At 47.4% G+C, this 15,157-nt stretch overlaps 1 protein-coding gene across 1 annotated transcript in view; it reads right to left on the reverse strand.

The window, feature by feature from the left end:
• Window positions 1-932: 932 nt before the first annotated feature.
• SLC25A24 (solute carrier family 25 member 24) overlaps window positions 933-15,157 on the reverse strand; it is a 136,742-nt gene continuing 122,517 nt past the window's right edge. The window contains exon 10 of the mRNA XM_073642857.1: window positions 933-1,036. Coding sequence (XP_073498958.1) covers window positions 948-1,036 — 89 coding nt within the window. The 3' untranslated portion in view covers window positions 933-947. The remainder of the gene's footprint in view (window positions 1,037-15,157) is intronic.

Raw genomic sequence — 15,157 nt, forward strand, 5'->3', positions numbered from 1 at the left:
TGGTCAAAGGCAGTCCCAAATCATTGATACAAGCAGAGGTGTATCTAGGTTTTCTGGCTCTTGGGGCAAGAATTTAGTTTGGCGCCCACCAGCACATATGCGATTTGCACACTTAGTCACGTGCCGACGAGCTGCTCTGCCTAATTCTCTCAATGTTCAGTCAAAAACTGGAGAAGCAGGAAGAAAAGCTCGTTGTCAGGTGATCGTAAATATGAATATCGCTTATGAGTGAAGTGGCCATGTGATGACTGCAGGAACCAGCAAGCGGAGCTGAATCCTGACAGTGAGTATAATACACGCTGTTAGGATTGGCTACAGGACGTCATTTTATAATTAAAGGGCTTGTCCAGGATTGAGATGAAAGTCTGCAGTCACTCTGAGTGACTGCAGGCTTCTGAATTCTCACAGCGCATGCATTGTGCACTTTTAGGATTTCCCTTGCACAAGTATGAGATTTGTATACTTCTGGCCACAGTCCAGCCTCGCTCAATTCATTGAGTGAGGCCACGTATGTCTAGTCGGAACGTGATCGCATGTATGCAAATTGCCGGCACCAGAGAATCCTGACAGCGTGCAGTGCGCAATGTGATGTGAGAATATAGAAGTCTTCAGTCACATACTTGGGCAACCCCTTTAATGCTCCTAACATGAATAAAAATACGAGAATTAGTCAGCATCACAAAAAACATTTACATCCAGGTACCTTACAGATGGCATTGTTGCTGATTGGAGTCGTTCTCTTTCTTTTCTTCATCTTGTCCAGCCTCCATGAAGATGTTTTTCATCCACAAGTCATCTCTGCAGACTTCCATCTTCTCTGGTCTTCTGCAGCACATCGACACAAAGCCCTTAAAGGGGTTTTCACCCCCAATTATATATCATAGCTCTTCTAAACAATACCTTTTGTAATATACTTGTATTAGATGTATAGCTTCTATGAGCGCATCTCAGCAGGGATCACATGGTATGGGATTGTTACGGAGATTCTTCTTCCTCTTCTGTTTTCTCTGATACTTCCTTTTCCAGCACAGGAATCCTACAAAATGAAAGGAAGTTGTCACTGTGCTCCTAGCGGTGGGTGTAGACATTTTGGATTGAATGACATCTTGCCTGAGCATGGGTCCTGGAGAGTGAGGAGGGAGGGAGGAGTTTGGGTGGAGAATGGAGAGGGGTGATAAGTGCTGGCTCACCGGCCACTGCAATGCATGATGGAACTTGTAGTATTAGAGCACAGTAAGCCTGGGGACAGGAAGTGATCGCTGTAAACATCAGAGCAGCAGCTGGCGGACACCAAGTGATGCTATCTGCAAGATAAAAGGTACAGGTATATATTGCTATAATAAGTGTATGGATGCATTTACTGGCACATAATAGCAAGATTAATGAATAGAAAATGAAATTAGTTAGGGTAGTGGATAATTTCTTTAAAGATAGTAGTGTCATTATAATGCTCCTGAATAAAAATATCTGCCTTATGCTGAGCCACTGAATAAATAATTGCCCCTCACTATATTCCCTGCACAAAATATGACCCACACATTGTCCCTATTGTGGTACATGCTCTCCACACTGCTCCCTCCTTCTCCTTTCCATATTGGAACCACTCTTCACACTGTCCTCTCACACTGTGTCCCCCTTATAGGGCCCCGTCTCTATACTGTGCCTCCTCCTCACACTCCTACTACTGGGTATACTGTCCCCTCCTGGCTGTGCCCTTACAGTGTTCCCCCATACACTACTCAGTCTCTATTCTGTGCCCGCTCACACTTTTCTCCCCCCATACTGTCTCCTCACACTACTCCCCTCAATAGGCTTCTTACACATTTCCCGCTCCCTCCTCATGCTGTCTCCTCTCACTCTCCATACTGCCTCCTCACACATCCCCTGAATCTCCATACTGTGTCTGCACTCATCCCATCACACTCGCTCCTCATACTGTGTCAGCATACATTTTTCCCCTCACTGCTCATACGGTCTCCACACCCATCCCCCACCCACCATACTGTGCCTGCACCTATTAACCCACCCACCATACTGTGCCTGCACCAATTCCCTCAAACTGTTTCCTCATACATGCCCCTCTTTTTCCCCCTGTGCTCTTCATACTGTGTCTTCAAATTTCTCCTGCTCCTCATATTGTCTGCACGTGTCCCTTATTTGCTGCAAAAACTTGTCCTCAAATCTTCCCCATTACACTAAATCTCCTCCATACCAAACCTCCCCCACCCCTCCACATGAAATCTCCCCCACACACACAGTAAATCTCCCCACGGTAAATCTCCCCCATCCCCAGTCACTCCATCCTAAATCCCCCCACACACAGTAAATCTCCCCCCCACACACAGTAAATCTCCCCCATCCTTAATCCCTCCTCCCTGTTACATTTAATCTTCCATGTCTTCAGCTCCACTAGAGTGCAGCACTTACCACAGATGTTCTTCGCTCCTCTGTGCGCCGGTGAGTGACGTCAGCAGTTCAGCAGTGTGATCACATGACCTGATCACGTTACTGAGGTTACTCTCATCCAGCGGTCAGAGCTTCATTTGTACTCGCTTCTGGAAGTCCAGATACAATGAATATTCTGATGGCACACGTTCAGACTCTCGGGTACTGATTCAGGGACTAGCTGCACATGGACCAGGGGACAAGGTTCAGCTACTGGCCCCACTAGGACCAGGGACATTGGGGTCAGGACTGGCCGCACAAGGACCAGGTACTTCAGGTTCAGGGCTGGCGGCACAAGAACTAGGGACTACGGGTTCAGGACACTGGCCACACCAGGACCAGGGGACCTCACAACTCATTAGTAGACTACCACACTACCTAATGATTCATGAGTTGCTAGGCCCCTCTCTATTGGGGAGGTTGCCTTTTAAACAAAATGCCTCCCAGCTATTGAGTGGAAGCCATCTTGCAGGTGCAATCTTATAGTAAATGCCTCCCAACCATTTGCTGGGGGCATTTAACTATGTGCATGCTGCCCCTTTAAGAGCAAGGGAGTGTACATGCACTAGGTGCGCCACTGAGAACTGCAGAGCACACAACACCAGGAGGCAGGGAGCATGCCGGGGACCATGCAGCGCGGCTGGGGCGGTGAGTATGCCTGCATCCCTGCATGGAGGTAGAAGGGGAACTGTGCAGTTGCACCGGCAATAGCGTTACAGCTATGTTATATCCTTGTTAAAATGTTTATGTGGATTGAAATATGTTGGGCATATTTGGTATATGTACGTTGGTATATTTGAACATATCGTTCAAATATAAAAAACATTTCCCTAAGAATAGTGACTGATGACAATTTACAATGTACCACAACTGTGATCCCACTGTCCTCAAGTTATATCCTTGGAACAAATTGTGAATACAAAATTTAAACACTTATCCAAAAGTGAGATGTTTTGGATTTTTACATTTCACTCCTTATCACCAAGGCATTTAAATAAATCTCTATAATATATGTATTACAACCCCAGTTTCCAAAAAGTTGGGACACAGTATAAAATGTAAAGAAAACAAAAAAGCAATGATTTGGAAGTCTCTTAAAGCCATATTTTATTCACAGTAGAGCATAGGACACAGATCAGAAGATAAACATTAGACATATTTGAAAAAATTAACTCATTTAGAAATTGATGGCAGCAGCACATCTCAAAATAGTTGGGATGAAGTTAATAGAAGAATGGAAAAGTAAGTGCTACTAATGAAAAACTGCTTGAGGGTCAATTTTCAACTAAGCCACATGACTGTATAAAAAGCATGATACTGAGGCAAAGTCTTTCAGAAGTAATGATTGTCAGAGATTAAATAATCTGTGAACAACTATGCCTAAAAATTGTGGATCAATTTCAGAAAAATGTTCCTCAGTGTAAAATTGCAAAGACTATGAATATTTTCATGCTATTACGTATCATAGATGGTGGGATATTCAGAGATTATGGAGAAATCTGTAGCACCCTGAGGATTCGGCTGCTACAGGGGTATTGCACCTCAACCCAGAGGTGTGATATTCCACTCCCGGGTAAGGATGGAGCGTGGAACTGAGCTCGGTAGGCTGCATGCACTACATACATCCCATTTCCGGGGAACAGGCCGACGGTACTCCCACTTAGAAATGTGCAGGTACGACCGAGTCTGTTCCTGGCTGGAGTGGGAGGGGGGTGGTACATCCCAAGTAGTGTAGGGGCAGATAGGGGGAGCAGCCTGGGTAAAGATAGGAGCTCATTGGGTGCTGGTCACCTGAGCTCACACATAGAGGGTGTATATAAGGTGGGCACCATCAAAGAACAGGGTCAGTCTGCTGTAGAGGAGGAGTGAGTCAGCCTTTTGCAGAGCAGTGGAGCAGAGCAGAAGAGCAGAGCAGAGCAGCCCCAGAGAGAGAGAGAGGAGAAAGCAAGAGAGACCCAGAGGGGGAAGCAGAAGAGAGGACTCTGAGACCCCAAATCCAATCCACGGGTGAAGAGTCGGCATCAGGGTACCGGAACCCAAGCTGGTGGGGGCAAAAACACACCCCAGCCAGAGACCGGAGGCCGTGGGCAGCGTCTGCCACGGCCACCCACCACATCCACCACGAAGGCATACCACGTGGAGGGTCAGGGAACCCAAGGCCAAGGGTCTCCCAACAGAAGGCCCGAGGGAGCTGGACCTGGGTGGATCACTAGTGGGGACGGCCAGAGAAAGGACAGAAGGAGAGCTCAGGGTCACGCTCCGGACTTGCTTGGGGGTTGGCTGGATCCAGGACCTGGTGGATGCAGCACGGCTCGGGAGGTCACTTGAAGCTGGAGTGACCGGAACATCAGCAGTGAGTAAATACCCTTAACTGCATAACCCGACTCTGTCTTCATTACCATCTATGCCGCACCACCACAACCCCCATCCTCTGCACCTGACCCCCTGAGGCTATACCCCACCCGTTGGGGGGTTATATCACCAAAGCTGCACCTACACCATCAGCCTCAGCGGACCTTGCTGCAGCGGCGGCCATAGTGACCGCAATACAACGGGTGGCGTAGTCGACATTAAGAACTTATTAACATCTGTAGGACTGCCACATACAACTGAGTTTGACACCCTGGGCACGGACCGGGTCACAGCCACTCGGAAGACTACAACCCCCATCTGATCCGGCTCCGGATATTCCCCCTAAAGAATATGGCCCAGGGGGCGCGTCAAATCCATGTGCCCAAGTTCGACAGTCAACATTGGATGCTTAATATCTACAGGCCTGCAGGAAGCACTGAATTAAAGCACCACTCCAATGTTTTTATTGCAGTGCTGGAGTGGTGCTACTAATCTATGTTCCCTACACCTAGTCTTATATTTACCAGACACCGACTTCATCTTTTACTAGCGCCTTTCCGGTCCCTCTCCAGTGTTTGCTGGAGTGATCTGGAAGTTATAACTCAATGTAAGGCTTACAGAGATTTACATTAAGAGATTGTGATAGTATAAAACTGACTTGCAGTCAGTCAGAAGTTGTGTTCACAAGACGGCACCGTGGGACTGGTAGCAAATCTTCATTTAATAAAAAAAAATGCTGGAGTGGTGCTTTACAAAAATGCATGATTCAGTCATGCAAATCACTGCATGGGCTCAGGAATATTTCCACAAATCATTGTCTGCAAACAGCTTGCCGTGTAATCCACAAATGCAAGTTAAAACTCTATCATGCAAAGAAGAAGCCATATATCGCCACAGTCCATAAACCCTGCCATTATCTTTGAGCCAAAATATATTTAAAATGTACTGAGGCAAAAGGAAAACTGTTCTGTGGTCAGATGAGTCAAATTTTGAAATCTTTCATGGAATCCGTGTCCTGCTGACTGATGAGCAAAAGATTAACCCCTTTACGACCTATGACGTATAGGTACTAGTGTTGAGCGAGCATGCTCGACACTGCTCGGTACTCGCCCGAGCATCTCACTACTCGGGATGTTTGGCGAGCACCAAGCATTTCCGGGTTACTCGGGCGGGAGCTTGGGTCTCCGCTCTGCACGTTTGGCGCTCTTTACAGAGCCAATGAACATGCAGGGATTGCCAGCCAGTCACTGTAACGCCGCAGCCATGTTGTTTGTGGGAATTACAGTGATTGGCTGGCCGCACAGCATCACCTCGAGTATTTAAAACCGGGCACCGCCATCTTGGACATAGTCGCCCGGGATTAGACAGTGTAGGGAGAGTGCTGCTGAGTTAGGGAGAGATATATAGTGCGAAATAGGTAGTGTAGGGTCTCTAAAGCCTGCCAAATCAAACAAACAGTCCTTCTCAGGACTAATATCCATCCCAGATATCAGGCAGGCAGGCTGTATAGGAGACGCAGTGGTTATACCAGCAAACGCTGCATTACAGTCCTGAGTGCTACTGTTGGTCAAATTGCTAGACTTATCCCCCGGTCTCAGGGGCCAGAAAAAATCCTTTTTTTTTTCATCGAAATCCTGTATTTATTTTTTTTTCCTCAGACTGTACAAATACGCGTCTTATTAACCTTTTGGTATTCCCCCCCCCAAAAAAAAGTTGAGTCTGTCTGTGACTGTTCAGACACCAATATATCTGTTTAAAAGATTCTGGTGTAGGCCAGAGAAATAGAACTGTGGTTTTCCTCTTCCATGGTTCTAATCTCCTTTTTATTACCCTTTTTCCATTAATAGTGCGAGTGTAAGCTATTTTACTTCATTTACAATTGGCAAGGTGCGTGGCAAGGGACGTGGAACTGGACGTTCTGGTGATGGTGCGTGTAGAGGACGGGGCCGTGGCCAAGGTGAAAATGTGCCACAACCAACAGCCACATCTTCTCGCTCCCACTTCTTGACCGAATTACTAGGGAAGCACACTACAACACCAGTATTGCAAACTGATCAGTGTGAACAGGTTATTAATTGGATAATAGATAATACTTCCAGCTACCTGGGCACCACCACCTCAGGTCTGTCTTCCACACAGTCAGGTTTTAGTAGCCATGAGTCTCGACCGCATACTCCTCCTCACCCTGATGCTACTTCCTCCCACCATGCCAAGTGTCGTCAGACAGCAACTGATCCCACACTTGGACACTCTGAAGAGCTGTTCACTGGTCCATTTCCATATATGTGCCCCTCGCCTGCTCTGCTTGAAGTGGTGGAAGAGGAGATCCCATGTAGTAATACCCAAATATTTGAACAGCCACGGCCACATGAAGTCGACGCTGGCAATTTGTCACAAGAGGTGGACGATGACAAGACTCAATTGCCACGAAGTGAGGAGGAGGACCGTGGTACGCAAGTGGAAGAGGAGGAGGTGGTGGATGACCTAGTAACTGACCCAACGTGGCAGGAGGACACGCAGAGCGAGGCCAGCAGCACACAGGGGGAGGGAGGCAGAGTACCCCAACAGGCAGGAAGAAGCAGTGTGGTGGCCGCACACAGAAGGCGGGCAACAGTTCCCCGTAACACCAACATGAGGGACGTTTCCAGTACAACCGGTAGGTCTTCCAGAGTCTGGAATTTTTTTTAAAGACTCTGCTGATAACCCCAAAAAGGCCATTTGTACCACCTGCCATGCCAGCATCAGCAGGGGTGACAAAACTACCAGCCTGACCACCACCAGCATGATCAGGCACATGTCAGAAAAGCACTCGACTTTGTGAGGCGAACCCCAAAAAGGCCATTTGTACCACCTGCCATGCCAGCATCAGCAGGGGTGACAAAACTACCAGCCTGACCACCACCAGCATGATCAGGAACATGTCAGCAAAGCACCCGACTTTGTGGGGTGAACCCCAGGGTCCACGACCAGTGTCAGCGGGTGTCACCACTGCTTCTTCCGCTGTTGTGCGTGTAATAGAACCTCCTGTTGTGCGTGCAAGGCAATCCTCTGTCCATACTGCATGCAAAGATCCCCCCTCCTCTCAGTCTTCACTTGTTATGGCAATTTCTCAAGAAACAGCATCAACGTCCAGGTCCCACCGCAGCGTTCAATTGTCCATATCCCAGAGCTTTGAACAAAAGCGCAAATTCGCAGCCAATGCTCCACAGGCCACAGTCCTAAATTTGCACATTTCACGACTGTTTGCATTGGAAATGCTGCCTTTTAGGCTGGTGGAGACAGAATCCTTCCGCAACCTTATGGCGGTGGCCGTCCCTCGGTCCCCAGCCGACACTATTTTGCCCGGTGTGCCATCCCTGCACTACACAAGCACGTGTCTCAAAACATCTGCCGTGCCCTCAACAACGCAGTTACTGGGAGAGTCCACCTGACAACGGACACATGGACTAGTGCTTGTGGCCAGGGATGGTACATCTCCCTGACGGCACACTGGGTAAACATAGTGGAAGCCGGGTCCCAGTCGGACCTTGGGATGGAACACATCCTCCCCACACCGAGGATTGTGGGCCCTATGTCAGTCAGAGTTGCCCCCACAGTGTACAGCTCCTGCGCATCATCCTCCTCCTCCTCATGTTCAGCCTCCATCTCAGATATCACCACATCAGTTACAAGCTGGAAGCACTGCAGTACTGTCTCAGCCAAGTGGCAACAGGCTGTGCTGAAACTCATAAGCTTAGGTGATAAACCTCACACTGCTTGTGCGTTGTGGACCGCTGTGAAAGAGCAGGCAGATCTGTGGCTGAGACCGCTGAACCTACATCCAGGCATGGTTGTGTGTGACAATGGCCGTAACCTGGTGGCGGCTCTGAGGCGAGGCGAGATCACACATGTACCATGCCTGGCTCATGTGCTTAACCTTGTGGTTCAGCGGTTTCTTAAATCGTACCCCGAATTGCCAGATCTGCTCATTTTCACAAGTCTGCTACAGCTTCCGCCGCTCTTGCTGTGTTGCAGCAGCATTTGCAGCTTCCGGCACAACGACTGGTGTGTGATGTCCCCACACGTTGGAACTCTACCCTCCACATGTTGCAAAGGATTTGTGAGCAGAAGAGAGCAGTTGTGGAGTACCAGCTGCAACAAGGCCGTGGATATTAAGGTCAGACTCCACACATAAGACCTCAAGAGTGGACCTGGATGACTGACATACAGTGCCTACAAGTAGTATTCAACCCCCTGCAGATTTAGCTGGTTTGATAAGATGCAAATAAGTTAGAGCCTTCAAACTGCAAATGAGAGTAGGTTTTATGAACAGAAGCATAAATCTTACAAACCAAAAAGTTATGTTGCTCAGTTGAATTTTATTACATTTTAAACATAAAAGTGTGGGTCAATTATTATACAACCCCTATGTTTAATATTTTGTGGAATAACCCTTGTTTGCAATTACAGCTAATAATCGTCTTTTATAACACCTGATCAGGCCAGCACAGTTATCTAGGTTCTTTGGGTGTCTCATGTGGACTTTATTCTTGAGCTCCTTCCACAAGTTTTCAATTGGGTTAAGGTCAGGAGACTGACTAGGCCACTCCAACACCTTGACTTTTTCCCTATTGAACCAGGCCTTGGTTTTCTTGGCTGTGTGCTTTGGGTCGTTGTCTTGTTGGAAGATGAAATTACGACCCATCTTAAGATCCTTGATGGAGGAGCGGAGGTTCTTGGCCAAAATCTCCAGGTAGGCCGTGCTATCCATCTTCCCATGGATGCGGACCAGATGGCCATGCCCCTTGGCAGAGAAACAGCCCCACAGCATGATGCTGCCACCACCATGCTTGACTGCAGGGATGGTATTCTTGGGGTCGTATGCAGTGCCATCCAGTCTCCAAACGTCACGTGTGGTTGGCACCAAAGATCTCGATCTTGGTCTCATCAGACCATAGAACCTTGAACCAGTCTGTCTCAGAGTCCTCCAAGTGATCATGAGCAAACTGTAGACGAGCCTTGACATGACGCTTTGAAAGTAAAGGTACCTTACGGGCTCGTCTGGAACGGAGATCATTGCGGTGGAGTACGTTACTTATGGTATTGACTGAAACCAATGTCCCCACTGCCATGAGATCTTCCCGGAGCTCCTTCCTTGTTGTCCTTGGGTTAGCCTTGACTCTTCGGACAAGCCTGGCCTCGGCACGGGAGGACTCTTTCAAAGGCTGTCCTGGCCGTGGAAGGCTAACAGTAGTTCCATAAGCCTTCCACTTACGGATGATGCTCCCAACAGTGGAGACAGGTAGGCCCAACTCCTTGGAAAGGGTTTTGTACCCCTTGCCAGCCTTGTGACCCTCCACGATCTTGTCTCTGATGGCCTTGGAATGCTCCTTTGTCATTCCCATGTTGACCATGTCTGAGTGCTGTTCACAAGTTTGGGGAGGGTCTTAAATAGTCAGAAAACGCTGGCAAAAGAGATCTTTAATCCACACATGTGAAGCTCATTATTCTTGTTGCCTGAACTACTTCTTAATACTTTAGGGGAACCAAACAGAATTCTTGTGGTTTGAGGGGTTGAATAATAAATGACACTCTGAATTAACTTTTTAAGTTTTTAAAAAAAAAAAAAAAAAAAAATTTGCTGCAGTGCATTTCCCACTTCCAGGCTGATCTACAGTACAAATGTCACAATGCCAAGTTAATTCCGCATGTGTCAACCAGCTAAATCTGCAGGGGGTTGAATACTACTTGTAGGCACTGTACATACCATCCTGACAAACTTTGAGGAGTCCACCAAGATGGTGAGTGGCCATCATTAGCGTCAGCATCCCACTTGTCTGTCTTTTGCAACGCACTCTGCAGAGAATTAAAGAGGAGGCATTGCAGCCAGAGTATGATGAGATGGATCAAGAAGCCGTAATGGGCGATTACACACAGCCCAGCCTCATCTCATCCCAACGTGCATTGGGGGACAATGAGGGAGAGGAGGAGGAGGAAGAACAGGAGCTGGTATCAAGCGCTGTAGACGGTAGTACTTGTACAACTGTCATACAGTCGGTTCAGCGTGGGTGGCCTGAGGACAAGGGGGGAGGAGGAGGAGGAGAGCATGGTCAGTCATCATCTTGGTGAGGACACGGAAGTCTTGCCCGTTACCAGTCTGGCACGCATGGCTGACTTTATGTTACGCTGCCTTAACCGTGACCCTCGCATTGTCAAAATGTTGGGTGACAGTCATTACTGGTTGGTGACACTTTTAGACCCCCGCTACAAGGAGAACTTTCACTCTCTTATTCCTGAGGTGGAGAGGTCTACAAAAATGTGGCAGTACCAGAAGGCCCTTGCTACAGAACTGTTAAAAAAATTCCCATCTGAACACGCTAGCGGCAGAGGTCACAGTTCGTTGACCAACCAAGGCTTACAGGGGAGAGAGACATAACTCCAATCCAGCAGAGTCAGGGGAACACTGTCAACGTTCAGGGACAGTTTCCTGAGACCCACCCAGCTTACAGACCCTGAGGCGCGGGGTACTCTCACAAGGAGTGGAAAGTTTCAAAAGATGGTGAGGGAGTACCTTGCCGACCGTACCAGAGTCCTCCGTAATTCCTCTGTGCCTTTTAATTATTGGGTATCCAAGCTGGACACTTGGAATGAACTCGCTCTGTACGCCTTGGAGGTCCTGGCCTGCCCTGCCACTAACGTGTTATCAGAGCATGTTTTTAGTGCCGCTGGGGGAATTATAACTGATAAGCGCACTCGCCTGTCAACTGACAATGCTGACAAGCTGACCCTTATCAAAATGAACAAGGGCTGGATTGGGCCAGACTTCTCAACACCACCAAATGACAGCAGAGTAACATAAAGTCAAATCCACTGTGTTATTTCGGGAGGTGTATTCCCATGCACCGCTTCACACCCACACATGGGTATACGCTTCCTCATTTTGGCTGTATTTTGCTCTTCTCCTTATCCTCAGCCTCCACCACCACTATACCACCAGGGTGACCGTGGTCTGTGTTGCCAGCATTGCAAGTTCCTCCGTCCTAATTTTTGGCAGCTTTTCTTGGAAGGCATAGGCAAAGACTATGGGAGACCCACTTCCCAATAATGGGAATAATGTTTTTAATATTCTGAACTCCACCCCTCTTCCAAGGGGCATTAAAACCGTCTTGATAAGCTACTGCGACCTCCACCACTTTTCCAAGGTGCATTAAAACCGTCTTGTTAAGCTACTGCGACCTCCACAGCTCTTCCAAGGGGCATTGAAATGTTGTTTTTAATTAACTCTAACCTCCACGACTCTTCCAACGGGCATTGCATTTCCTCCTAATTTTAGTCTGCTTTTACTTTTCAATGAATAGGCGAACACTAAGGGAGACCCACTCCCCAATAATGGGTAGAAGGTTTTTAGTATGCTGTAATAGACGTCTGTTTCAAGGGGCATTGCAGTTCCTCATCATTTTTGGAAAGCCTTCCATTCACTGCTTAGGCCAACAGTGTACAGGAGACCCAGTTGCTATAAATGGAAAAAACGGTTTAGTTAAGGCCCTCTGACCTCCATGTCACTTCCAAGGGACATTGGAATGCCTCAAAATTTTTGGTAGGCATTGCACTCACTGTATGCCCTATAACTGTGTAGCCGAACCGCTCCTTTTGGTACAGAAACATATCCTACAAGACATGTGTGGTTGACTGGCCTGATATTGATGTGAATGGTCCCTGTTCCTCCTGCTCTTTCTCCTTTGCCACCACCTCATCCATCATTCATCACCTGAAGCTTTGTTTTAAAGGGAGTCATAGAACTGGATAGTAGCAGGAAAACATCCAGCAATCCTCGGAGGAGGTAGGATATGCGCCAAAACGCTGACCACCTCAGGCCTAGCCACTACTATATACATGCGCTTGCATTCCAAGAAAACAAAGCAGATGCTAACTTTCATCATCATCATGCTCCTCACCTTGGCTCTCTCAACTCCCCTGATGGAGAAGCCAGGGCCCACCGGAGGAGTCTGGTTCTCTGGTGGGCTCATCCAATGCTGCCCTAAAGCAGGCCAGGCTAAGAAAAGTGTGGGGGGAAGGTGACAGGAGAAAAAGTTTATGGACACCCGGCCGCCCCCAGGCGGCTGGGGACCGTGTGTGGACACCGGCCGCGGCGCGGCTGGGGACCGAGTATGGACATCCGGCCGGGGCTGGGGACCGAGCGTGGACACCTGGCCGCATGGCGGCTGGGGAATAAGTATGGATACCTCACTGCCGAAGCAGCCATGAGGTAGTGGCCAGCTTCGGCCTCCTCCAAACTAAAAGGGCCCATTTCAAGTGCAAGCTAGCAGTATGGTATTGCAGCCTGGGGGTGGGTGGGTGGCAGGCTGCATACTTGCGCTTGCATTGCAAGGAATGGGGGAGGTACAATTGAACACTGCCCTGGGACAAGGACTTGCATGGGGATAGTTGCAAGTCTACATCTTCTGATGCAGCAAGGATCACGTCTGATGGGCACACTCTTAGGCAGTGACCTGGGTGTCAGAGATGCTTCCAGGGGTATTCCCCATGCTGTTCCCATGTCTTTTCAGCACTGTATGCATGTGTCACACAGCACATGGCCAGATAAGATTGTAAAGTGTTAAAATGACATTTCCCGGTGAATGCATTTGTCACGGTTGAAAGCAATACAAACTTGCAAAAACGCATAAAAAATGCTACTTGTGAACATAGCCCAAGGTGTGGAGGAGTATTTTTGTTTTTGGTTATTTATTTTACCTTATACACAAGTCTTTACCCTGGAAAGGAAGTTCCTTAACATATTTCACAGGAAAACCGTTTCAGTTTCGTTTTTGAACGTTTTATTGTGAGCCCATAATAGTGGTTTAATACCTCTGACTACGTTGTTGACAGCAGTGACCTGGGGGTCAGAAATGCTTCCTGGGGTGATCCCCATGCTTTCCCCATGTCATTTGAACACTGTCACTATCGTTTTGGGCACATTTTAGGCTTTCTACAGACCGCCGGGGGTGCCGCCGCAAAAATGCTGGGGTCTCCCATAGAATAACATTGGGCTCATTGCTCGGGTCGAGCACCCGAGTATCACGGTGAGCTCGGCCCGAGCTTTGAGCACCCGAGCATTTTAGTGCTCGCTCAATACTAATAGGTACGTCATAGGTTGACTCTTTCTTTTTGGCGCAGGCTCCAGTGCTGAGCCCGTACCTTTTCAGGCACATGACAGCTGATCTGATCAGCTGTCATGTGCCCCTAAGAGCTGCTGGTGGAATCACAACCACAGGTTAAATGTCACTCTCAATCTCTAACAGCAACATTTAACAACTTAAACCCTTGCCATCGGCACCCCTTTCACATGATCGCAGATGAGCATTTTTACTAAATATAGAAGGGCTAAAGCTTTGCTATGTGTAGTACAAGCGATTAGAAGATGGCAGCTTCAAGTCTCCTAAGGAAATTATTGAAGCATGTAAGAAGTATAAAGAAAGTTTTTAAAAATATTAAAAATATATAAAAGGTCAAATCACCCCCCTTTTGCTCCATTCAAAAATAAAACAATTAAAAATAAGCAAAAATACACATATTTGGTATGCAGAATCACCCGATCTATCAAAATATAAAAATAATTAATCCAATCGGTAAATGGCGTAACGAGAAAAATATCAAAGCGCCAGAATTCCTTTTTTTTGGTCACCACAACATTGCATTTAAATGCAATAACAGGCGATCAAAACATTGTATCTTTCCCAAAATGGTATCAATAAAAACGTCAGCTTGACGCCCAAAAAATAAGCCCTCGCCGAGGCTCCAGATCCCAAAAAATGTAGACGCTATGGATTTCGGAAAATGGCGCCATTTCTTTTTTTTTTTTTACAAACTTTGGATTTTTTTCCACCACTTGAATAAAAAAGAACCTATACATGTTTGGTGTGTATGAACTCGTAATGACCTGGAGAATCATACTGGCAGGTCAATGTGGTAAAAAAAATATGGTAAAAAGAAAAAAAACAATCGTGGAATTGCACTTTTTTGCAATTTCACTGCACTTTAATTTTTTTCCCGTTTTCCAGTACACTATATGGTAAAATAAATGGTGTTGTTCAAAGATAAAACTCGTCCTGCAAAAAACAAGCCCTCACATGGCCATATTGATGGAGAAATGAAAAAAGATATAGCTCTGGGTAAAAGGGGAGCAAAAAATGAAAACGCGAAAATGGAAAATCCCAATGTGGTAAAGGGGTTAGCAATGCAATATTTCAAACTTTTGACTTTCAGGTTCCATATTTCCATCCAAGGCTGGCGTCAGCATCCGGCGTACCCGGGCAAGTGCCGGGGCCCTGAGCAGGTGGGGGGGCCCACTCACCGTCGGGCACCCCGGCACACTATGGGA

Source organism: Phyllobates terribilis, unplaced genomic scaffold, assembly GCF_046119375.1.
Source record: "Phyllobates terribilis strain yellow unplaced genomic scaffold, ASM4611937v1 Scaffold_8__6_contigs__length_399053987, whole genome shotgun sequence".
Lineage (NCBI taxonomy): Eukaryota > Metazoa > Chordata > Amphibia > Anura > Dendrobatidae > Phyllobates > Phyllobates terribilis.